Raw genomic sequence first — 25274 nt, forward strand, 5'->3', positions numbered from 1 at the left:
AAAGCAAATATTGTTTCCATTTCTTTGGGCTTATTATTTTAAAGTTTTTTGATATATTGCAAATAGGACAAATGATCGATTTAAAGAATCAGTGTATTCCAGGCTAGGGTTGTATATCAGTGGTAGAACACTTGCCTCTCAGGTGTGAGGCACTGGGTTCGATCCTCAGCACCACATAAAAATAAATAAAAATAAAAATATTGTGTCCATCTACAACTTAAAAAAAAAAGAGAATCCATCTTCAACTTAAAAAAAAAAAGAGAATCAGTATATTCCTACAATGAAGATTTTATAAATAGCATTTTCCTATTTTATTCAGATTTATGTGTGTGTGTGTAAATGTAAATGTTAATTTCAGATATATTGAAAGCCTACTTACCTCTTTGATCTTGTTCCCTCCTTTCTTCCCTAAAAGTAACTACTGTCTTAGAGATGGTGTATATTCTAGTTTGTGTGTTCATATTTTTAGTACACAGGTATTTTTTGAAGCACTACAAACTATTGTTTATGTATTTGTATTTGGTAGCTGGCCTGCAGATGGCCCTAGTGGTCCCTTGCCTGCTGCTATCCATGTCCCTGGGCACCACTCAGTAGTGCTGATGTGTGTAACCACCAGAATATCAAGAAAATGCAGTGAATGATTTCTGAGACCCTATTTTTGTCCTTTTTTAATTTTTGTCTTTGATCTGTTAGGTATATTTTAACCACCTTATCTAGACTGGTTTGTCTCTATTTTGATTATGGAGTCTCCTTGAATAATGGTTTTTATTTTTAATGTACTCTTACCAATCTTTTATAGTAGTTCTGTTTTTTTAAATAGGAAATGTCATTAAGATATTATCCTATTAGTCCTTCTAATAATTAAAAAATATATATTTAGGTGTTTAATCCAACTGAAATTTTTTTTCTTATTGTATGATTTTAGAATCTTTTTTATTTTTGCATGTATATCTGTTCCTCCAAGTACTCTTGTTTCAGTGCAACATCTATTGTTCACTTACCATGTAAAAGTGCCAGTTATGAGCTCCCTATTCTTTTCTTTGATCTATTTGCTTACCGCGTAAGTTAAAAAAGAAAAAAAATGTTATTGATTTCTAATTGTTTTGAGTTGCAGTCATTTTAGGTTAATTCCTCCTAAGGATTTTATAGCAAGCGTTCTTTGGGCATTTTTTGTTATTAATTCCTTAGCTGTAAACTTAAAGCTGCTGGTGTTTGGAATCCAGTAGCCCACAGCTTAGCTTTGTTTACATTGGTATTACCATGTGTAGTGCACAGAGAAGTTCATTTTTGTTTGGTATGGGGTCTTCCACCAGGGATCAAGCAATTCTGCTTCAGCCTCTCAAGTGCTCAGACTATAAGCATGCACCACCATGTCTAGCCTGTGATGATGGTTAATTTTATAATGTAAATTTAACTGGTCCACAGGTGTCCAGGTATATGGTCCAACACAGCGTTCTGGGATTTTCTTTTTTTTTGGATGAGGTTAATTTTTAAATTTATAGAATGAGCAAAGTAGAGAACGTTCTGTAATATAGGTGGCCTCAACCAATCACTGAATGTCTGACTAGAACAAAGGGTTGACTGTCTTTCTAGCAAAAGGGGATTTTGCCTGACACCCATTGAACTGGGAATTGGCTCTTCCTGGTTCTACAACAATCTCCCACCCTTCAGACTTGAACTGGGTCATCAGCCAGCAAAATCACAGGAGTCAGTTCCTTGTAATTCTTTCAAATACACACAATTTAGATGCATATACATATATATTTTTTCCTACAGAGAACTTAGTAATATACTATTCAAAAATAAAATGGTTGTATTTGTATAACATTCAATTTTTTCCCTGAGATGACTTTATTTTTGAGAACTCTAAAAACCTTCTATAAGAATCACCTGATGAAATTAGAGCCTAAGATACAAAGACTTGTTAAAGATATTTGCAAATATCCCCATGAGACATGATGGTCCAAAGTAGGTACTGGAAATTGGGATAGACAAGTGTAAAGATTTAGGTGTTTTGCAAGGTTGCCCAGGCAGCCTTCAAATCTGTGATCCTCCTGTCTCAGCCTCCTGAACCACTGGGATTACAGGTATGCACTACCCCCGGTCCAAAATTATCTTTTTGAGAAAACCTTGACCTGTATTTGAATTAACTTGGTGCTTCTATTGCACTTCCTATGGAAGTTAGTAGAAGCTAGTTATGTGGAACCTTAGTAATTACTTATCAAGTTAAATTAAATGAAAGTTACTCTGGGGAGGGGGAAGGGTGACATCTAGAAAATCCTCTAAAACATTTTAAATATAAAAAGTTTCAGATGAATATTTTTGTAAATCCTTTGCATTTCTAAGACACTTAAACAGGTTAGGATCATGATTTTTGTAGGATAAATTTTTTCTACCTTTTTTTTTTTTTTTACCTTTTTTCATGATTATTGCTTTTCTTTCATTTTAGAATTTTGTGTGTGTGTGTGTGTGTGTGCGCACACGTGCGCGCTCTACATCTCCAGTCCTAGATATTAAAAAAAATTCTTTTCTATGATTTAGAACTTTTCTATTATTTAGAAGTTCTATTTAGAAGTTAGAACTACTAAATAATGAATAATGAATAATTCTAAAATAGTCTTATAAAAGAATGTAAATGTGTTCATTTGTGGAGATTTTATTATTTTTTGTAGGATATTTTAATATTTATTATAATTCAAATACTAGTAGTTATATTATTTAATGTTACAAGCAGAACTATAGCTTTATGTGTTCTGATTTTTGTTGAAAGTGTCTCACATTTTTCGTATAGAAAATTTACTGTGATCATTCTCAGATAGGAATTTGGGGATACAAAAAAAGGGAGAAATACTGAATCTCAAAGTAAGGGCCCACAAACCATTGAAAATGCAGAAAACATCCTTGAACAGTTGCAATTCCTGAGCAACGCAACCCTTGCCCTTGACCCAAGAGATGGCCTGCAAAAAGTAACTGGGGCAATGCCAAGTGCAGGGAAAACAAGTGAGATATTGTGTAAGTTGGCCATGACTCCTCCTTTAGTCCAACCCCTAGCAACTGTCCCTCTATAAATATTAACATGATATACTGACAGTTTGCTGTTTCTCCTTCTTGAGATGGTCCATATTCTGCTTTGAATGTGTATTACTTGATTTACCTCCAAAAATTCTTACTCTTACGATAGCCCACATTATGCCTTGAAAGTGCCTCTGCTTTCCTAAATAAATCTATGTCTCTGACTGGCACATGCTGAAATTCACATTTTTTTGTGTGTGTTTTTTGGTACTGGGGATTGAACCTAGGGACACTTTACCAGTGAGCTACATCCCAACCCTTTTTATTTTTTAAATTTAAAAAAATTTAAAATTTTTAATCAGCATCTTGCTGAATTGCTTAGGGCCTCATTAAATTGTCCTCAAACTTTTAATCCTCCTGCCTCAGTCTCCAGAGTTGCTAGGATTATATGCGTGTGCCGCCTGGCTAAGTGCTGAAATTCTTTCTAGAACGAATGCCAAGGACCCCACTATCTTGAGTGGAGTTTCCCCTTCTCTCCAGGAATTCCTCGGACTTTCCCTCAGAAATATCTCTTCTCCTGTGACAATTCCAAGTACAAACAGTAGGAACTCCAAAGTAATCCACGTTTTTAGGTAGTTTATTTTCAAAATGAGTCTATACAATTATATATTTAATAAATGCAAATATTTTTGTTTCCCATATTTTTATGTTTCAATCATTTTTGCTGTATTTAAGCTACATGAACACTCCCACTTGTTTAAAGGTTTCAAATTATGAAAGCAAGAAATTCTAATAGACCAATTAGAGACCACAGAAGAACAAGTAGCTAAAAAGTTAAATCTTATGAACTGGTTGTGCAAATAGAAGGTAAAGCTATCTTTTGATGACAACTATTTTCTCCTTGGTATGAAACATCTAAGTGCAAACCTTTCCTGAAGTTAGGTTCCTGAATCAGTGCAGTCTAGCTCTTTTTTTCTTTTAGCTGCTCTACTGAGACATAACTCACATATCCATAAAATTTACCCATCCAAAGGATACAATCCAATGGTTTTTAGCATAATTGCAAAATCGTTTATCCATCCTCACAATCTTAAAACATTTTTTTTTAAGCCCAGGAAGATATCCTGCAATTCTTAGTATATTCTCAATCCCCACCCATCCCTTGGCAATCTTTAATTTACTTTCTGTCTCTTATGAATTCGCTTATTCTAGATTTTTCAAGTAAGTGGAATCATACTGTACTTGTCCTTTTATATCCAGCTTATATTCTTCATGTTGTAGCATGTATCAGAACTTCATTTCTTTTAATGGCTGAATGATATTCCATTGTATGTATATATACTACATTTCGTTTATCCGTTCATTGATTGATAGGCACTTGAGTTGTTTCCATCATATGACTAGTATTAGTAATGCTGCAATTAATATTTGCATGAAAGTATATATTTGAGTCCTCTTTTAATTTTTTGGGGAGGTTTGTATCTAAGAATGAAATTTCTGGATTATGGTAATTTTTAAAAAAATATTTATTTTTTAGTTTTAGGTGGACAAAACACCTTTATTTTACATTCATGTGGTTCTAAGGATCGAACCCAGTGCCTCATGCATGCTAGGTGAGCACTCTACCACTGAGCCATAACCCCAGCCCCTGAGTTATGGTAATTTTATTTTTAAATGTTTTTGAGGAGTTGCCAAACTTTTCCATGGGGGCTGCACCATTTACATTTTCTACATGCCTCTCCAACACTTACTTATTTTTTTATTGATTGATAACTATCCATTCTAGTAGGTGTGAAGTGTTTTCTCATTGTGGTTTTAATTTGCATTTCCCTGATAATTAGTGATGTTGAACATCTTTTCATGTGCTTATTGACCAGTTTTATATTTCTATGGAGAAATGCTTATTATAATCCACTGCTCATTTAAAAATTTTCATTGTTGTATAAGTTGTAAGAATTTTTCATGTATTCTGGATATTAATCACTTTTCAGATATATAATGCTCAATATTTTCTTTTATCCTGGAAGGTTGTCTTTTCACTGTTGATAACCTTTGATGCACAGCAAATTTTAAAGTGGATGAAATTCAAATTATTTTCTTCTTTTGTTGTTCATGCTTTTGTTGTCATATATTTAAGGATCCTTTGCTGAATCCGAAGTCTTGAAGATTTACCCCTATGTTTTCTTGTAAGAATTTTATGGCGTTAGCTCTTACATTTAGGTTTCTGATTCATTTTGAATTGCTTTATATATATTTTGTGAAGTTTGGGTCCAACTTTATTCTTTGGCATGTGAATATCCTGCCAGTACACCATCTTTTGTTGAAAAGATGTTCTTCATGTGACGATCTTGACACTCTTCTTGAAAATCAATTGACTGAATAAGTGAGGGTTTATTTGTGAACTCCCAATTCTGTTCCATTGATCTGTTTATCAATGCTAGCTTTCCGCCTTTACTCCTTTGCAACATTCTCATTCCTCTTCCAGTCCCACGCGATGACTTTCATTTAAACCAAAGCACAAAATGTGCAGGAAGTGACAGAGAGGTGCTGTTTTTGGATTTATAGCAAAGCATCCTTTGTTTGTAATAATAAAGGTGTTTTATTGGAGTGTATGAAGACTTGAGAAATAATAAGTATTCTTTTTTCCCCCCTAGTGCTGGTGATCATACCTAAGGCCTTGTGCATGCTGGGCAAATGCACTACCAGCAAGTTATACCCCCCGATCAAGAAGGATCCTTAAAACAAAATACTAATATTTTGGAAACAATTAAACATTTTCTTTGATGCTGTTATATTGAGTATTCCAAAACCTTAAATCTTTACTTAAAAATGTCTATGATTCTTAAGTTTGCTTATGCATGACAGATGAAGCTCTAAACTAGGAACGGCTGACGGGCTTTGTGTGGCCTTTGTAGTTAAACACAATTTACAGATTGAAGAGATTCTGTACTGTCTACTTCTGGCAATTAACTGCAATGCAATGTGCACTGTGGGTACTGAATAAATGCATTTTAGAAGAATTAATTTCTCTGAGTATATATCTCTTAATTTTCTGTGCAAAATGTATATCTAATATATATGCATTACCAATATAATTACTTTCCTTTGTATGAGCATTAACTTCTTTATTTTTCCTTGTGTCCTTGTATACTGATTTGTCTTAGACATTATTATAAATTATTAATTTTTTGGTATTTGTTTAATACTATGAAATGCCTCCTGAAGCATTCTACAGTATTCTCTGTGAAGAAATGGGTTTCAGGGTTAGTTATGAAAAGGAATTGAGTCGAGTTGATTGAGAAATTAGTGACATTTCACAGGGGTCTGTGAAAGCAGCAGGCTTCTTTGACTCAGGTGGTATCTCCCGCAGTGGCCACATTTCCACCCAGAATGAGGAAGTGTATGTTTTCTGACTTCCTTTGCTCTTGAGAGACCTTCTTTGTCTGTAGTTATACCAAAACTGATGGATCATTTCTTTGAATGGTCTTGTGGTCAGAGTATAAAGAATTGGGTTCAAAGCACTGTTGATAGGCAGAATAAAAATCACAACCCAAGAATTTATGGTATCTGGAAGAGAGAAATTAAATAGACTGAGTGTGTATATATGTTTACAAGGTGTAGAAACCCCCTTTCCAGTATCTTCTACCCTCAACCCCTTTTGAGTCTTATTTTTTTCCTTTGATGACACATAATTAATTATCAAGTGTATATTGTTTTCAGGTATATTTCTTGAACACCAATATTTGATGGGGGTGCTGGTGACTCAAAGAAACAGTTTTACTTGCTAAGTAGCTTTTCCCAGGTAGATCAACAGAAGTACTCCAGTAGGTAGGAAAATTTGCCACAAAGTCATGACATAGTAGTATGATTTCATTTTAGGAAGCACCAGCCTTCAGTATTTAAATTATACCTTTTCAAATGTTTTAATTACTAGGTGGCACATACAGTATTCCTCAGAATATGTAGACTTCTCTTTAATAGATTTCTTTTGATTATTTGATTTAAAAAATAGATATGAATGTTTAGGCTTTTGACCAAATATTCATTCCAGTAAAAACATCTCTGGATAAATTCATTGTAAAAGTCATCTTAGCAGCTGGGGATGTAGCTCAGAGGTAGACTGCTTGCACAGCATGCATAGGCTCTGGGTTTGATCCCTAGTGCTAGAAAAAATAAATCACCTTAGCATAAATGCAACTACCAAATACTCATTTTCTTAAAACTATTTTGTGGTACTGGGGATTGAACCTAGGGCCTTGCATATACTAGGCAAGTGCTCTGCCACTGACGTACATGCCTAGCCCTCAGATGTTTATTATAATTTAATTGATGTTGTCTTTTTTTGGTTCATAAATATTATAAGATAAACAAAATTAAAATTTTATGTGCATATCTCTATGCATATATATAAAATTTCAATTTTATAATTTAGTATATAAAATACATTTAAAAAACATGAATATATATGGCATATGTTACCATTAACAAGGCTTTTTTATTATGGTTAAATATGCATAATGAAATTTACCCTTTAAACCCTTTTAAATATACAGTTCAGTAGCATGAAAGATGTTCATGTTGTTGTACAATAATCACCACAATCCATTTCCAGAACTTTTTCAACTTCCCATGTGGAAACTTCCCCTGTTCAGCAATGACTTTCCATTCCACATCCCCAAACCCAGGCAACAACCATTCTAGGTTCTATGCATTTATTCATGTAAGAGGGATGATAAAGTATTTGTCCTTTTGTGTTTGGCTTATTTCATTTTCCATAAGGTCTTCAAGGTTCATCCATATTGTAGCCTGCGTCAGAATATCCTTCCTTTGTAATGCTGTAGAATAATCTGTTGTGTATATATATTACATCTTGTTTATCCATTTATCTATGTATGGACACTGGTATTGCTTCTTTTTTTGACTTTTGTCAATAATGCTGCTATGAATGTAGACATACAAATATCTATTTGGGTCCCTGCTTTATATTATTTTGGGTATTTTTCCAGAAGTGGAATCTCTGGACTATATGATATATCTATGTTTAATTTTTGGTAGAATCACTACATACTGTTTTCCATCTCTGTCGCACCATAAGTTCCTGTCAACAATGCACAAGTGTTCCACTTTCTCCACATCCTTGCTAACACTTGTAATTTTCTGTGTGTTTGAAAATAATAACCACCCTAATGGATGTGATATACATTGTTTTAAAATGATAACAGTGTTTTCTTCTATTATTCCTCACACTCTAGGGTAATGTTCTCTAAATTACATATATTACAGGATGAAAAATTTCTTACATTCTGAAAAAAAATGAGGTAATTATTTGATAACTGTTTTGCTATTTCTGTTTTCCTTGTTGGGCATGCGATTGATCTCAAACCTGCATGTCATGGATATTGGTTATTGTCCCTTTGTTGCCCCCACAGTAATTTTATTGAAACTGGGGATTGAACTCAGAGGTGTTTAACCACTGGACCACACCCCCAGCCCATTTTTATTTTTTATTTTGAGACAGAGTCTTACTAAATTGCTTAGGGCCTTGCTAAATTGCTGAGGCTGGCTTTAAACTTGTGATGCAACTCCCTTAGCCTCCTGAGCTGCTGTTTCAGGCTTTTCCCCCTAGTAATTGTATCATTAGACTTTTATGGAAAGAATGGAACAGCTTCCTCTCAGGAAACATTTTAGTGATGAGCGGAGTGTAAGTACATAAAACCTTCACTCGTAATTCTTGAAACTAGTTAGTGTTAGGAATTTTAATTGCCTTTCTCAGAAGAACACTGCACAGATTTATTATTTCTTTACAGAAAGAAAAAAAAAACTTTGTACCTGGTATTTCTATCTGAAGAAGTGAAAGAAATTTCAGTATAAAAATGGGTATCCAGCATAATGCATCAGTAAATACAATAAAGAAAAAACGCTTGGCAAGAATCATCTCTTTTTTAACTTGATTCCGTAATTCAGTTGCTGTTACAGTGCTTTGATGAACACTATAAAACATTCTTCCATAGGAAAAAACTATAATTATAAATGCCACCAAGTTAATACCTGTTTAGAAAACAAAGAATAGTAATAATGTATATGCACATTTTTTCAAAACAAGCAAATAAAACATGACCTTAGGTGTTATTACTGAAGATTCAAAGGCTATGCTTTTTTTTTTTCCATACAGAATTACTAAGGTGCCCCTAAATCTTGAGTTTCCTTGCAGCTCTGGGTATGAAACCCAGGATCAAGCACTTTGTTGATGAGCTACATCTCCAGCCCATCATGAATTTTTTTTTAAGTTGAAGTATTATTGAAATAATAAAGAATGATAAGATGTTTAATTTTTAAAATGGCATATTAAGGTAAAATTCTGGTAATTTAATAAATATCTTGGGCCTGGGCTTTTAACTTTCTGTATTAGTCATTTTTTTCATAATTCAATTACACTGTGCTACACTCAAGAATATTTTTATATTGCTAGTTTAGGACAGTTGTATGTATAATCTTAGGCCAAGATTGTGTGGCTACAATCCTGAATTTGAAAAGATAATAAATACCATTATGTTCATATTGTAAATATATGTGTCAAAGAGCTAAAATATTTTGCTTAGTGATATTAGGGTGAGTACATGAAACTCTAGTGTTTAGTTCCTTTTACTGAGTGCATCAGATTGTCAGTTATATGATAAAAAAGCGATTTGGAGGAAAAAAGAATACCTATTGGGGATTCTGATAGAATTTAAATTCTCACTAAGAAAAACGAATGAGAAGATTTGAAATAAAAATTTGGAAACATTAGAAGGCACAATGAATTTCTTATTGTGAATTATCTCAAAATTTAATAAAGGGACATATAAAATAAAGTTTCTTACCAAGAAAAATTGTCACTGAATAAATCTGGGCTCCAATATTTTCTGTGTCTTCTGAATGAAGAGGGAAACAAACTCCATTGGTGCCATAGTAGTTTTTGAAAAAATCCTTATTGCTTAGTGGAATGAGAGCCACTATGAACCCAATCATCCAAATGAGAATCAGAACTGTTACTGTTCTGCATTTTCGAGGTCCTAAACATCTAAAAGGATACACAATGCAGATGTACTTTTCCAATGTCAGAAATGTTAAGAGTAAAACGGATACTTCTGTGGACAGAATGGCCAGAGATCCGGTAAGCTGACAGTGAATACTTTCTCTCCACAGCTGAGCATGCTTATTGTATTCTCCTCGAAACTTGAGATCAAATGCTCCGATCACAAATAAATAGATTCCCATTAGGCAGTCAGCACCTAGAGGGATCAGAAAGTTTCATAAATTTAGAGAAATAATAGGCATAATGAATTCATCAAGAAGCAAGAATTTTTTGTGTGTAACGTTGGAGTGGAACCCAGGGCCTCAGGCATGCTAGGCACACCCTCTAGCACTGAGTCACAAACCCATCCCAGTAATAATATTTTTAATATTGGAAAAAATAAACCATTTTTTTCTGTTTTAGGGGGAGGTAATTTTCCTCTCCTAATATTTCACCAGATGGGGGTGTAGCTTAGTGGCAGAGTGCATGCTTAGCATGAGGGAGGCCCTGGGTTCATTTCCAGCCCCACCAAAACCAAAATTCATTTACTGATGAGGACCGATTCATCAACTGTCTTTGGTAACCACTCTTAGAACCATCTACTGTTAATTATCAAAGCATTTCTCCATTTTCCTTTAAAACACAAATCAATAACAGCAAGAACTTGTCTATTTTGTTCTGCATTATAGACCCATCACCTGAAAGTGTAGAATAAATGAATAAAGTCCAATTTTGTTGAATGTTTCAGATTTTCCATTGAAATTCTCCTTGCTCAACAAGCTGAGGATATTATCCAAAAACCCAAAGAAAGTAATTCAGGAGTTTCTGTGATGGAGTAATGACTATGAATTTTGAAGTCTATCAATTTAGAAGATACAAATAATTACAAAGGTTTTCACAGTCGGTCCAATTTAGGAGGCTTAAATTACTTACTAGAGCTGTCCTAAGCAAAACTGTCCTCTCTTCCCATTTTACAACGTTCTTTGTCTACTTTTAGGTTCTCTCATTCCCTAAATCAGCTCTCAGTGTGTATACTACTTGGCATTTTTGCTTTTTAAGCAAATAGAAAGTGCTTGAAATATTTTGACTGTGCAAACATTCTGCACTAAGTCCCTAAAATCACATCATTATATAAATCACAAGGCTCGCCCTAATTCTTTAACACTGAAGTTAGACTGTAGCCTTCATTAGGAAAATTGAACTTAACTCAAACTTTTGTAAAAGAGTACAAAGTGGTAAACATTTGGACTTCTGCTTCTTACATAGTTTGTAAGGAAAAAAGCAATTAGCCATTAGACTTTGAATAAGCTTGGGGGTAGTTCATATGACAGAACACATAAAACAATGAACATCTTGACATTTTACTTGCTTAAGGGATCCTAAATAGATTCTATACTATGTGACCCAAACTGTAAACATCCCGAGGACAGGTTTCTTGCTTGTTTTTCTTTGTAATCCTCATTAACAAAATATCTTGTAATCATATTTCAAAAACATTTAAAAAGTTAGTACTTATCTGAAAGCATTTTTATTTACATATTTCAAGTTATAAATGGAAAAGCTTCTAGTAGCTCAGAGACCAGAAAAATAACTAGCTGCTAAGTCACTGTCTACGAACTAGACATGCAAACAAAAATGTAAGCATCACTGTGGGTGTAAAAATGTGACCATAGAAGGCTACAATTTCACTTGTAGTAGAAGATTTTAAATGCTTTAACAAAATATCCCTTCAGAATCACTATATGAGAGAAAACTAGTGAATGAAAGCTTCATTAATCTATGTAAGGTGACTGAATATTTTTACTTTAAAACCTAAAACTTTCTTATCACTAAAGTAATTCTATTTTTGTTGTAGAAAATGTGAAAATGACACATAAACAATAAGAAGAAAAATTTTAAAATTCCACAATTATATCACCAGTAGAACTTTTTTCCTAATAGAAATGCTTTTGTTTATTTCAAAACTATAGTTTCTCTTTAACCAGGATATACTCACAGCACAGAGAAATGATTGATATGGCATGCAGCTTGTTCTCAGATCTGATATAAGGTCGCATACAAATGACAAAAATATTTCCAAAGCAAGTAACCACAGATACAACCCAGACAAACACTCTCTGAATGATGCTTGCCAAAAGATTCTCAAGGGATGAGATTCCATCAGTGTTTGGTTTACAGCTGCGAACATGGGGTGCATATCCACAATATTGGAATTTCTTAAAATATCTGGTATACAAAGGCAAGACAAAATAAGATTTTAGATTTAATTCAGTGTCACCATACACTAATATTTATTTTCAGCATTTTCTCAGTTGATGGAAGATATCTTAATATGAGGTTCAGAGGAACGCAAAGCACTAGAGATCCTGAAGTTTTAAATTTAATACTCTTTAACTTGATTTCACTGTCAAAGAATATGTGAGTGAGAGTAGCAAAAAAGACATGATGAATATACAAGTGTTAAACATGTCTTAGAATATAAATGAAGTGTTAGCTTGTGAGCAAATTAATTTAGCCAAAGAAACTATCAGCATTCATTCTATAAATGCACTGTTTGACAGCTCCATTGCTTACTCTATTGCATTGATCTTGCTTTTTAGCCCACAGGCGAAAAAATTAAGCACTTTCTCTTTTGTGCATCTATGTCCTTCCTTCCTTTCTTCTTTCTGTACTGTGCACTGAACTCAGGTGCACTTCTCCACTGAGCTATATCCCCAGCTCTATTTATATTTTTATTTCAAGACAGGGTCTCACTAAGTTGCTTAGGGTCTAAGTTGCTGAGGCTGGCCTCGAACTTGGAATCCTCCTGCTTCAGCCTCCCAAGTCACTGGATCACAGGTTTGCTCCAGGCTTCCATGACTTTTCTGTTGTAGAAGTTATTATGGTATCTGTAATACCTGGTGACATGCTTATCTTTCACACTGGAACAAAATTAAGGGTTCAATGACTATTTGTTGAGTAAATGCTTTCATCAGTAGAGAACTCGCTTCTTGATAAAGACATCACCTGGGGCTGGGGTTGTGGCTCAGTGGTAGAGAGCTTGCCTAGCATGTGTGAGGCACTGGGTTCAATCCTGAGCACCACATATAAATAAATAAAATAAAGGTCCACTGACAACTAAAAAAAGAAATTGAAAAAAAGGACATCACCTGGATAATTAATAAGTACTACGGTGTTGCTAACAACCCCAACACCATTTATTGAGCATTTTTTAGGCAACAGGAATGCATTCTCAAACAAACTCCACATATAGGTGTCGGTATTCCCATGAAAGGAGATGAATCTTCAACAGAGGCAAATTATTTCCTAAGAAATTTTCTAGTAATTGTAGAAATTGGAATTCAAATTAGATCTATTTGGCTCTAAAGCCATGTGTGCTGGCAAAACATAGAAAGTATCTTTACACTTTAAATCTATTAATATGTTCAACTAATTTGCCAGCTATATACTGAACATTTGCATCCCCCTCACTCCAACAAAATTCATGTGTTGCTATCCTAACCCCAATGCTTTTTGCATTCTAAATACACTTTCAAGAGCCATAGTAATGAAAGACAAAAACTTGATGATTACGATTTATCCCATCTCACTCAAGTTTGATTGCTGATAGTTCCATCCTGTGAACTTTTCTCTTGAACTTTGATGGCGATGAGAGCAGAATGTGAGGGAAGAAGGAGTGTTGACTGCCCTTTTCCTTTGCTTTATGTATTTTAGGCCTAGGTTTTTTTTTTTTTTAATCAATAACGTTATTGTAGATCTTTGTTTGCTAGTTTGGGAGCTTAGCCTGAAGTCACCCATCTAGTAATAGTATACTAATTTCCTTTGAGGGAATTACTTCTTCTCCCTATGAGAAGTCATATGGAAACTTCAATGAGGCATTCCTTTATCCCCAAGCAAGATCAATTAGACTCTTTTTCCTGGAACTTGAGTCATACTGACAATATTTAGACAGATCAGCAGTGCCTGGAGGAGACTGCTGTTTAACTCTTTTGGCTTTGGTTCCTAACCAATTCAAGCTTGCTTTTTTAGTTACTTCTTAGCTTTCATGAGCTATACTATTTTTTCCCTAATAAACTGTTTTGGTTAATTTAGCAGACTGTTTTGTGTGCAATCAATACAGAGCACTCTCTGAAGAATCATGGAAAACAAAAACAGTACCCTGTGTAGACTTAAAGTATAAGCAAGATTACAGAGTTGGTGGTGACTGATAAGACACTTCTTACTGAAAATTAATTACCATGTTATGGAGATTTTTTTAATGCTTTCGATAAGATGGAAATCAATTAAAAATACTTTTAAAGCATATAATCAAAGGCACAACCAAACACACCATTTTAATAAAAATTTTCAAAGTTTCCATTTCATGTATGCTTGCTCTGATCATGCTTGGACATTGGGGACCCTTTTCAATGAGAAGTCCTCCCTTCCTTCTTTCTTTTACAGTAATTATTTATTTATGATTATTTTATATTGTTATATATGTATATATACAAACACATATATGTTTCTACTTCTTCTGATACCATGTGTACAAATTCTTAGCTCATTAGGCAAATGTCAATATCTGTGACTATATTATCAGAGCTGAGAGCTTCTTACAAGAAAGAGTAGGTTCCTCCTATACTCATGTTCGCTGATGCTTACAAAGTCTTCTATGAAATTCTTTTTGACTGTGGAAAACTAAAAATCATCCACCCAATGTCAAAGTTTTTAGAGTTAATTATTGTTTATATATATGTGAGTTTGTTTAGGCTGCTGTAACAAAAATGCTATATATTGAGTGGCTTAAACAATAATTTCTCATAGTTCTGGAGGCTGGGAAGTTCAAGATCAAGGTGCCAGCAGTTTCTGTGTCTAGTGAGGTTCTGCTCCCTGGTTCATAGATGGCTGTCTTCTTGCTATGTTTCACATCATGGAAGGGGCAAGGGAGGTCTCTGGAGTGCCCTTTTTAGGAGCACAAATCTTATTCATGAAGGCTTTGCTGTAATAACCTAGGGATATATATATATATATATATATATATATATATATATATATATTTTTTTTTTTTTTTTTTTTGGGGGGGGGGGGGCAGTGCTGGGGATTGAACGCAAGGCAAGCACTCTACCAACTGAGCTATATCCCCAGCCCCTGCCTTAATAACCTTATCACCTCCCAAAGGCTTACCTCTTAATACTGTCACATTGGGGTTAGGATAGCAACACATGAATTTTGTTGGAGTGGAGGGGATGCAAATGTTCAGTATATAGCTGGCAAATTAACTAACATATTAATAGATTTTAATGCATTGGGTACAGATATATTATCACAATACATGTGCGAACTTAAAGAGTTAAATAAAGTTGAAGAGCAAGAATATCAACTTACATGTGAGAAAGATTAAGAGGTCTAAACATCCTTTGTTGGATATTTGAAATTTCAATTCCTTCTAGGCTGCTAAAAATACCAAATTAATAGTAATCAAAAAACATATGTTAAACATGATATAATAAAATAATTTTTTTTGAAGGACAACTTAATAAAATGTTTTAGTAAACACAATATAAATGAAATATTCATAATCAGCTTACCCTAGTCACCTCCCCAGCTCCTCCTTTTGATTGTGTTATGCAAAAACATATATTTCCCCTATTTGAGTGTTTTGGATCCTCACAAGTCATGGCACAATGCTTTTTGCATTCTAAATACTCAATAAATACTTGTAGAATAAGTGAACAAGCACTACTTTCTGGAAAACATTGCCATAGAGTTTAGCATCTGAAAATTTTCTAATAATTTTTGGTAACAATTTTTTTCTAAAAAAATATTTCACTGAGAAAACACAAATTAAATGAACTAAAGTTGATATTTTTAAGGCAATTTTTAGATGTTAACAGAATTTTGTCTTTTTGTGTGTGTGTTTGGTGCAAGTTATGATTTACATGATATACAATATTCCCTCCTAGAGTAAGGATGCCTTTAATAAATTCTCAAACACCCAGAACTAAAAGAGCAATATGCACAGATACCTTCATAAAGTCAAAGCAAACAATTTAAGTTCTTAGTGACTTACAGAAAAATATAAAATGAGTTATCATTACTTATTTTTTTTCAGTACTAGGGACTGAACCCAGGGACTAGCATGTACTAGGCAAGTGCTATACCATTGAGCTACATCCCCAGCCCCTTATTATTTAGTTTTTACTTTAATTAACATGTAATACAAAAGTAATACCTGTCTGCTTGTTCCCATCAAACACTCATCTTTATATTTTTATAGAGATTTACTAAAATCCCCGAAATAAAGCTCATAAGAAAGTTTCTAAAACATATACGTTGTCAGTACTGAAATAATGATTTTATCATAAAACTATCCCCAATGTGTGTACTTACAGAGACTTGAGTTTGACTAGATAATCAAATTGATCTGCTTGAATTTCCTGGATCGGGTTGTAGGAAATATTCCTGTTTTTTAAAAAAGGCAACATTCATGGAAATGGAAGGAGACCCTCAGGGTTATACAAAATTACATACAAGAGGAAGTGAGGGGAAAGGGAAAAATAATACAAGGGGGAGAAATGAATGACAGTAGAGGGGGTAGAGAGAGAAGAGGGGAGGGGAGGGGAATAGTAGAGGATAGGAAAGGCAGCAGAACACAACAGACACTAGTATGGCAATATGTAAATCAATGGATGTGTAATGGATGTGATTCTGCAATCTGTATACGGGGTAAAAATGGGAGTTCATAACCCACTTGAATCAAAGTGTGAAATATGATATATCAAGAACTATGTAATGTTTTGAACAACCAACAATAAAAATTAAAAAAAGGCAACATTCTAAAAATGGCTGAGTAAAGAATGTATATCTATTGACCTCAAATTACTAAATATTCACCAAGAAAATAAAAAGTATAGCACCACTCAAAATGAATAAAAGGCTTAAATGTAACACCTGAAACTGTAAAACTACTAGAAGAAAACATAGTGAGAAGCTCCATTGGTCTGGGCAATGTCTTTTTGGATATGATCCCCAAAACATAGGCAATAAAAACAAACATAGACAAATGAGACCAATTTAAACCAAAAAGCTTCTGTACAATCAAAGTAAAATTCAACAGAGTGAAGAGACAATCACTAGAACAGGAGAAGGTATTTGCAAATATGGGGAGAGTTTAATATTCAAAATGTATAAGGTACTCAAACAACTCAACAGCAAGAAAACAAATAATTGAATTAAAAACAGACAAAGGGCCTGAACAGACACACAATCGGCCAACAGATACATAAAAATACTTAACATCACTAATCATCCGAGAAATGCAAATTAAAACCACAATGAGATCTATAACCTCACATTATAGCTCATTGTGTCTTTAAAAAAATGGTAAAATTAGGGCTGATGAGGATGTGGAGAAAAGGGAATCTTTTTACACTGTTGGTGGGAATGTAAATTAGTATGATCATATGGTAATTAGTATGGAGATGCCTCAAAAAATTAAAAATAGAACTGTCATATGATCCTAGCTATATATCCTAAGGAAATGAAATACGTATGTTGAAGAGACACTGCACTCCCACGTTCATTACAGCATTATTGACAATAGCCAAGATACAGAATCAACCTACATGTCCATCAACAGATGATGGATGTTTGGTATGCTCTAGCCAATTCCATAAACCAAAGGCTGAATGTTCTCTCGCATAAGTGGATGCTGATTCATAATGGTGGGGGTATGGAAAGAATGGAGGAAATTTGATTGGGCAAAGGGGAGGGACAGGGCATGGGGACAGGAAAGATGGTGAAAATGAGATGAACACCATTACTCTAGGTAATGTATGACTGCACATATGGTGGGACTCTACATCGTGTACAACCAGAGAAATGAAAAGTTGTGCTCCATTTGTGTACAATGAATTGAAATGCATTCTGCTGTCATATATACCTAATTAGAATAAATTTTTTAAAAAAGAAAATAGTATGGTGTACATATGCAATTAAATTCCTTGAGAAAGAAGGAAATCCTAGCATTTGGAACAATGTGGATGAACCTGGAGAACATGACTCTGAGTGAAAAAAGTCAGGTACATGATCTCACTTATCCAAAAAAGTTGAACTCACAGAAGTAGAAAGTAGAATACTGGTTTTCCCAGGGGCTGAAAGCAGGAGCAGGCAGGGGGAGGGAGGGATTGGGAAGGCATTTGCCAAAGGGTACAGAGTTTCAGTTAGACAGAAAGAACAAGTGCAAAAGATCTGTTGCACAACATGGTGATGATAGTAATGATGTATTGTGTTCTAAAAATTGCTGAATGTTTTTGAATGTTATCATTAAAAATGCTAAAGATTTTGAATGTTATCACCACACATACTCACAAAGTGATAAGTACACAAGGTAATACATATGTTAATGAACTCAATTTAGCTGTTCCACAATGTACACATATTTCAAAACATCATGTAGTACATGATAAATATGCACAATTTTTATATATCAGTTAAAAATGTGTAGGAAGTACACTTGCCTCATATAGTTGATTGTACATTTAAGTGAATTGATGGAGATAAACACTTAGAACAATGCCTGGCTGATAATAAGTACTCCATGGCAAGAGCTAATACAACTTGGGAAGAGGTGGAGCTGTCAAGAGGGCCTGGCCAGGGAAGTGATGGGCCACCCAGAGAGAGCCACACCTACTTCATATTTTGCCTAGGATTTGATGTGGTTTACATAAAACAAAAAGAATTTCATTTAATCAAAATTTGAATTAAAAGAATCACATTGTGTATCTTTTACAATGAATTTTATGTCAAAGAGTGACGTACTGTATTTGCACTTTGTGAAGCATAAAATGAAAACTAGGCTTTTCATTTCATGTAGCTACTACTAGGCTATATCTAGGGACAAAGAGAGATAAGAGTGAAAGAACAGCTGAGTCCATAGGGAGGACATATCAGAATCTGTTTTCCCCTCCTGCTGCACTCCCACTCACCATCAAGATTCTTTGTAAAATACTTTGAAACAAAAAGCATTGATTAAGGGAGTTTCTCAGAGAAGTTCTAATTTTAAGAAATTTACTCAAATGTCATGTATAACAAAAGGAAGTGGACTCAGCAAACTGGGAATAAACAGAAACTACCTTACATAATAAAGGCCATAGGTACACTCCATAAATAATATACTTGATAGCGGGCTGGGGTTGTGGCTCAGCAGTAGAGCGCTTGCCTAGTATGTGCGAGGCCCTGGGTTCGACCACATGAAAATAAATAAATAAAAATGAAGGTATCGTGTCCGACTACAACTAAAAAATAAATATTTAAAAAAAATATGGGCTGGGGTTGTGCCTTAGTGGCAGAGTGCTTGCTTGCACATGTGAGACACTAGGTTGATCCTCAGCACCACATAAAAATAAACAAAATAAAGATATTGCATACATCTATAACTAAAAAATATTTTATATTTATACCCAAAGGACTTAAAAACAGCATACTACAGGGACAGAGCCACATCAATTTTTATAGCAGCACAATTCACAATAGCTTAACTGTGGAACCAACCTAGATGCCCTTCAGTAGATGAATGGATAAAAAAATGTGGCATATATACATAATGAAATATTACCCAGCAATAAAAGAGAATAAAATCGTGGCATTTTCAGGTAAATGGATGGAGTTAGAGAAGATAATGCTAAATGAAGTTAACCAATCCCCCAAAAAACAAATGCCGAATATTTTCTTTGATATAAGGAGTCTGATTCATAGTGAGATAGGCAGGGAAGCATGGGAGAAATAGATGAACTCTAGATAGGGCAGAGGGGTTGGAGGGTAAGGGAGGGGGCATGGGGTTATTAATGATGGTGGAATGTGATGGACATTATTATCCGAAGTACAGGTATGAAGACACAAATTAGTGTGAATATACTGGGTATACAACCAGAGATATGAAAGATTGTGTTCTATATGTGTAATAAGAATTGTAATGCATTCCATTGTCATATATAAATAAAAAATATTTTAATAAATAATATTTATATATTATATATATTTTATTTTTTCTAAGTTATAGATGGATGCAATATCTTTATTTTGTTGGGAAAATACCAGAAGTTTTTCCTTTAAGAACAGCTTATTTCTTTTCATTACTTCTAACTCACATCGTATTCAAAGTCTCAGCCAGAGCAATTAGGCAGAAAAAAGAAAAAAAAAAAAAAAGGATCCAAATTAGAAAAGAAGATGGATTATTTCTGTTCACAGATGATGTGATCTTTTATTTATTTATTTATTTATTTATTTATTTTTATGTGGTGCTGATGATAGAACCCAGGGCCTCATTGGTACTAGTGAGCGCTCTACCGCTGAGCCACAACCCCAGCCCAGATGATGTGATCTTGAATGTAGAAAACTCTAAATACTTAACAAAAACAACAAAAATGTTAATACTACTAAATCCAGCAAAGTTGTAGGACACAAAATTAACACATAAGAATCAGTTGTGTTTCTCTACCCAGCAAACAATCCCCAAAAGGAAATTAGGAAAATAACCTCATTTACATTAATATCAAATGAGTAAAGTACTTAAAGAAACTTAAGAAGGTGAAAGATATGTTGTATACTGAAAACCACAAAACATTGCTGAAAGAAATTAATGACATTTTTTATGACTGTTCCCTCCAAAACTTAGGTTGAAGTTTAATTGCCTTTGCAACAGTGTTGAGAGATGGGGCCTTTAAGAGGTGATAAGGTCACCAGGGCTCTGCCTCAAGCATGGATTCATTCCGTTATTGCAGAAGCAGGCTTCTGATTGCAGGATAAATTTATCTTCAGCTACTCCCCCATCCACTCTTTTCCCATGTGGTACATTCTGCTATGTTATGTTGCTGCAAGAAGGCCTTCACTAGATGTGGCCCTTCAGTTTTGTATTTCCCAGTTTCCAGAACTGTGAGCCAAAGAAACTTCTATGGTTTATAAATCGCCCAGTCTGTGGTGTTTTGTTATAAGCAGCAAAAAATGGATTAAGTCAACACCAATGAAAGGAAAAACATCCCATGTTCATATGGAAATTCAAGGGAGCCCAAATGACCAAAAATCTTGAAAAAAAAGAATAATAAAGCTAGATATCTCACACTAACTGATATCAAAACAGTACAAAGTGATAGTAATCAAACACTATGGTACTGGCATAAAGACAGACATGCAGAGCAATGGAATAGGATGCAGAGCCCACGAATAAACCCACACATAAATAGTCAAATGATTTTTGACAAGAGTGCCCTGGGCTATTCAATAGGGAAAGGAGAGTCTTTTCAACAAAGTGTGTTGGGAAAACTGAATATTCACAACCAAAAGAAAGCAGTTAGACGTTCATCTTATACCATATACATAATTAACTCAAGATTGGTCAAAGGCCTCAACATCAAACCATAAATCTCCTAGAAGGAAATAGGGGGAAAAGTTTCATGATTTTGGATTTGGCAATAATTTTTTTAATATGGCAGCAAAAGCATAGGAACAAAAAAAATTGTAAGAACTGGATTATATCAAAATGAAAATCTTATGCATCAAAGGACAATATAACAGAATTAAAATACAAAGGGCTTGCAAATTTTATATCTGAAATGGGGTTAATATCCAAAATGTATGCAAAGAGCTCCAAAAATCAATAACAACAAAATAATTCAATTAAAAGATGGGCAAAGGACTTGAGTACATCTTTCTCCAAAAAACCATACAAGTGATCAATAAACACATGAAAAGAAACTCAGCATCACTAATCATTAGAGAAATGCAGATGAAAACCACAAGGAGGTTCAATTTCACATCCATTAGGATGTCTATTATCAAAAAACCAAAATTATTAAGTGTTTGGAGGACATAGAGAAATTGGAACCCTTGTGCACTGATTACGGAAATGTCAAATGGCTCAAATCCTATGGAAAACAGAATCAAAGGTAGAATAAAAATGGAATTGCCATATGATCTAGCAATTCTACTTCTGGGGGTATACAGGTGGTCTCTGACTTAACATGGTTTGACTTGTGATTTTTCACTGTATATAGTATAAAAGCAATTCACCTTTAAATTTTGATTTTGGTCTCTTCTTGGGTCAGCAGTATGTGGTATGATAATTGTAGTGAGCTGCAGCACCCATGCATTCACAGGGTAAAAAAAGGATAGTCTACAGTGTATAATGTTGGTAAATGATGATGTGTAGTAGTTTATGTGTATTAAGTGCATTTTTTTACTTATGGTATTTTCAATTTATGATGGGTTTATTGGGATGGGATATAATCTTATTATAACTGAAGATCAAAGAATTAAAAGTAGAAACTCAAAACAGGTATTTGTACACCCATGTTCATAACATTATTATGCACATAGCAAAAAGGTAGATGCAATCCTTTTCCATTAATTGATGAATGAATAAACACAATGTGTGGTATATAGGTACAATGGAATATTATTCAGCCTTAAAAAGGAAGGAGATTCTGACACATGCTACAAGATGAATGAAATTTGGAGACATCATGATAATTGAAACAAGCCAGCTACAAAATGACAATTACTGAGTGATTTCAACTGGATGAGGTACTTAGGCTAGTCAAATGCATGGAGATGGAAAGTAGAATGGTAGTTTCCCAGGGCTGTCCGGGAAGGGTGAATGGGGATTTAGTATTTCATGGTTACAGAGTTTCAGTTTTGCAAGATGAAAAAAAAAATTCTGGAGGAGGTTGGTGGTGATGATTGCAGACCAATGTGAATGTAGTTGATGCCATTCAACTGTACACCTACCAATGGCTAATTTTACCTTATGCTTATTTTATTACAATTAAAAACATTAATAAAATAAAGCAATGAGGTGAGGAAATTAATAGAAGTCTTACAATTGTGACAGCTCCTTCAGATCCTTAAATATGCGTGGTGGAAGATTTTCAATCTTATTACAACCTAAATCCCTAGGGAAACAATTGCAAACGTTATTTTCTGAAGACTTTATTTGTTGTTCTGATGTCTGCTATGAAACCAACATATAACTTCTCAACAATGTTGTTGGTGAGTTGTGTTAATTAACAAAAGTTTAAGAGTGTATTTTTGGTGCTGGGGATTGAGCCTAGGGCCTTTTACATGCTGAGCCTATGACTTATCACTGAGCTCAACCCCCAACCCTGTGAAGCCAAAGTGATTTTAAAAAATGGATAAAATGTGAAAATATTTAACAAATATTTTATCCCATTTCAGCACTTCATCAGAAACAAATACTTACGATTATTTAATCTGGTTTTAATAGTTTCAATGTTCTGATTTTTCACTGTACAATAGTGTAAAAGCAATTTACCTTTGAGTTTTGGGTTTGGTCTCTTCCTGGGTCAGCAATATGTGGTATGGTACAGCAGTGGGCTGCAGCACCCAGTCGGCCATGCAGTCACAAGGGTATGTATGTATCACAATCTTTATTCCTCCCCTTCCCTTCTTTTTGTGTTAGAGTAAGAATATGGTTTGGAGTCTTATTTTTTTTTTTCTTCTGCTTGAGTTTATTGTGATTATCATATGGAAGTCTATTATTTCAAAAGCAAGTTTCTTTCCCAGGTGAAATGCATGGGATCTCACATTCTCCTGGGTAGGATTCTTTGTGATCTCATGTATGTCTAGGAGGTCTCCCTAATAGGGTATGACCCTGAAGCTTAGTTGTAAGGTTTTAACTGCAGAACCTCTCACGGAAGCTTTGACAGGGGCAGATTCCATGATAAAGGACTCAGATTCTTGGAAACAAGAGACAGTTTCAGCAAGCTTGAGCTCTCTAAGGTGATGGGGAGACGGAAAAGGAAGCCTAGCCATTTCCCCTCTCTGCCTCCAAATTAGTTACCATGGTGATCGATAGGAGAACAGATTTACTTGTTACGTATCCTGGTTGATTTATAAATCAAAATTGAGGTTACTCAACTTTGGGGGACAGGATGATTTTAGGTAGAGTTCTAAACACTAAAAGTGAGTGGATAATATAATCTGACAAATGCTATCAATGCCTTTGCCGTGAATGCCTATTTTCATACTGCAAACTAAACCTGGAGACTATTTTTGTCGTTTACATATTTATGGGCAAATTGTCTATGCAGATGAGTTGTTCTGCTTTGACGATCAAATGAATCTTTGTAAAATTTCTTTCCTTTCATAAAATCTCACAGTAGCTTCTTGTTGCCTAGATGATAAATTCAAAACTGCTTGGTGTGACATGAGATGTATATCAGTATCTGTCATTCTGACGTCAGTCTTTCCAATCTCCTTTCCTATCACTTGCTATTCACTGTAACTTACACCATGGTCTGAAGGCAATTCAGTGTTCTGACCTCTGCACTTTGGCCTGGGTGGCTTGTCTTTTGCCTATCCTGGCCTCTCCTCCTTGCCCTTTTGGTGATCCCAAATCATCCTTCAAGATTCCATTCAAATGACATTCCCTTTTAACTTACAGTGCCCAGGAGGTTAGGTCTTCTGTCCCTATGCATTCTCCTACATATTCTATCCCAGCACACATGACACATATGGTACATGGAACATCAGGTGAACATTGCTTCCGTATACACGTCTGCTTCCCTTCTGAAAGATGTGAGCCCCTTGAGGATACGAACTATACCCATTCAGTGTGGGCTATTCTGTGCCTCACTCAGTTTTGGACTAGCTGTTTTTTTTCCATCCTGGTGAGAAGACTCTTAATAGGCTGAGTCTGCTTCATATTTAGGTAAGAGTTGATATGATTAAGTTCCTTGAACAGGAAGCCAAGTAAAATATTGATCATCTTAGAAAGGCGACATGCCAAATTTAAAGTAGTCCTCTAGGGTATTAAAACTCAAAAAATATGTTTAACAATTTCTGGTGGAAGTGTGGGTTTTGGCTATCAGAGCAAATTCTAATATATAGTTTTTATAGCGGGAATTATGTAATGAGATAGTATTGGCCTCAATCCTAAGTGACATGTAAAAACTTAATTTTCTTAGCTTTAGATTAGGACAGCTGGGATAAACTTAATTGGACTCAAGGTTTATTTCTGAATGGGTTCGGGAAACATCTACTGTAGTTGTTGACTTTATTTATTTATTATTATTTTTTTTGGGTGCTGGAGATTGAACTCAGGTCTCACCCATGCAAGGCTAGTGCTCTACTACTGAGCTATGCTCCCAGCCCATTAGCAGTTAACTGTAAACCATAAATAAAAGTAAGCACATGGCAAAGATTTTCTGTC

The 25274-nt window shown here is 34.6% G+C and overlaps 1 protein-coding gene across 3 annotated transcripts in view; it reads right to left on the reverse strand.

Moving 5' to 3' along the window:
- Nucleotides 1-6280: 6280 nt before the first annotated feature.
- The window catches only part of Rxfp1 (relaxin family peptide receptor 1), a 62315-nt gene continuing 43321 nt past the window's right edge, over nt 6281-25274 (reverse strand). For 2 of the 3 annotated variants that reach the window (XM_071614854.1, XM_027926665.2), the window contains 7 exons: nt 22924-22995; nt 16439-16510; nt 15434-15502; nt 12063-12292; nt 9873-10283; nt 8842-9060; nt 6281-6579 (listed from right to left, as the gene is read on the reverse strand). In XM_071614854.1, coding sequence (XP_071470955.1) covers nt 6281-6579; nt 8842-9060; nt 9873-10283; nt 12063-12292; nt 15434-15502; nt 16439-16510; nt 22924-22995 — 1372 coding nt within the window. The remainder of the gene's footprint in view (nt 6580-8841; nt 9061-9872; nt 10284-12062; nt 12293-15433; nt 15503-16438; nt 16511-22923; nt 22996-25274) is intronic. The other variant, XM_034636595.2, reaches the window with a different exon arrangement.

The sequence above is a fragment of the Marmota flaviventris genome, chromosome 7 (assembly GCF_047511675.1).
Source record: "Marmota flaviventris isolate mMarFla1 chromosome 7, mMarFla1.hap1, whole genome shotgun sequence".
In the NCBI taxonomy this organism is placed as follows: domain Eukaryota; kingdom Metazoa; phylum Chordata; class Mammalia; order Rodentia; family Sciuridae; genus Marmota; species Marmota flaviventris.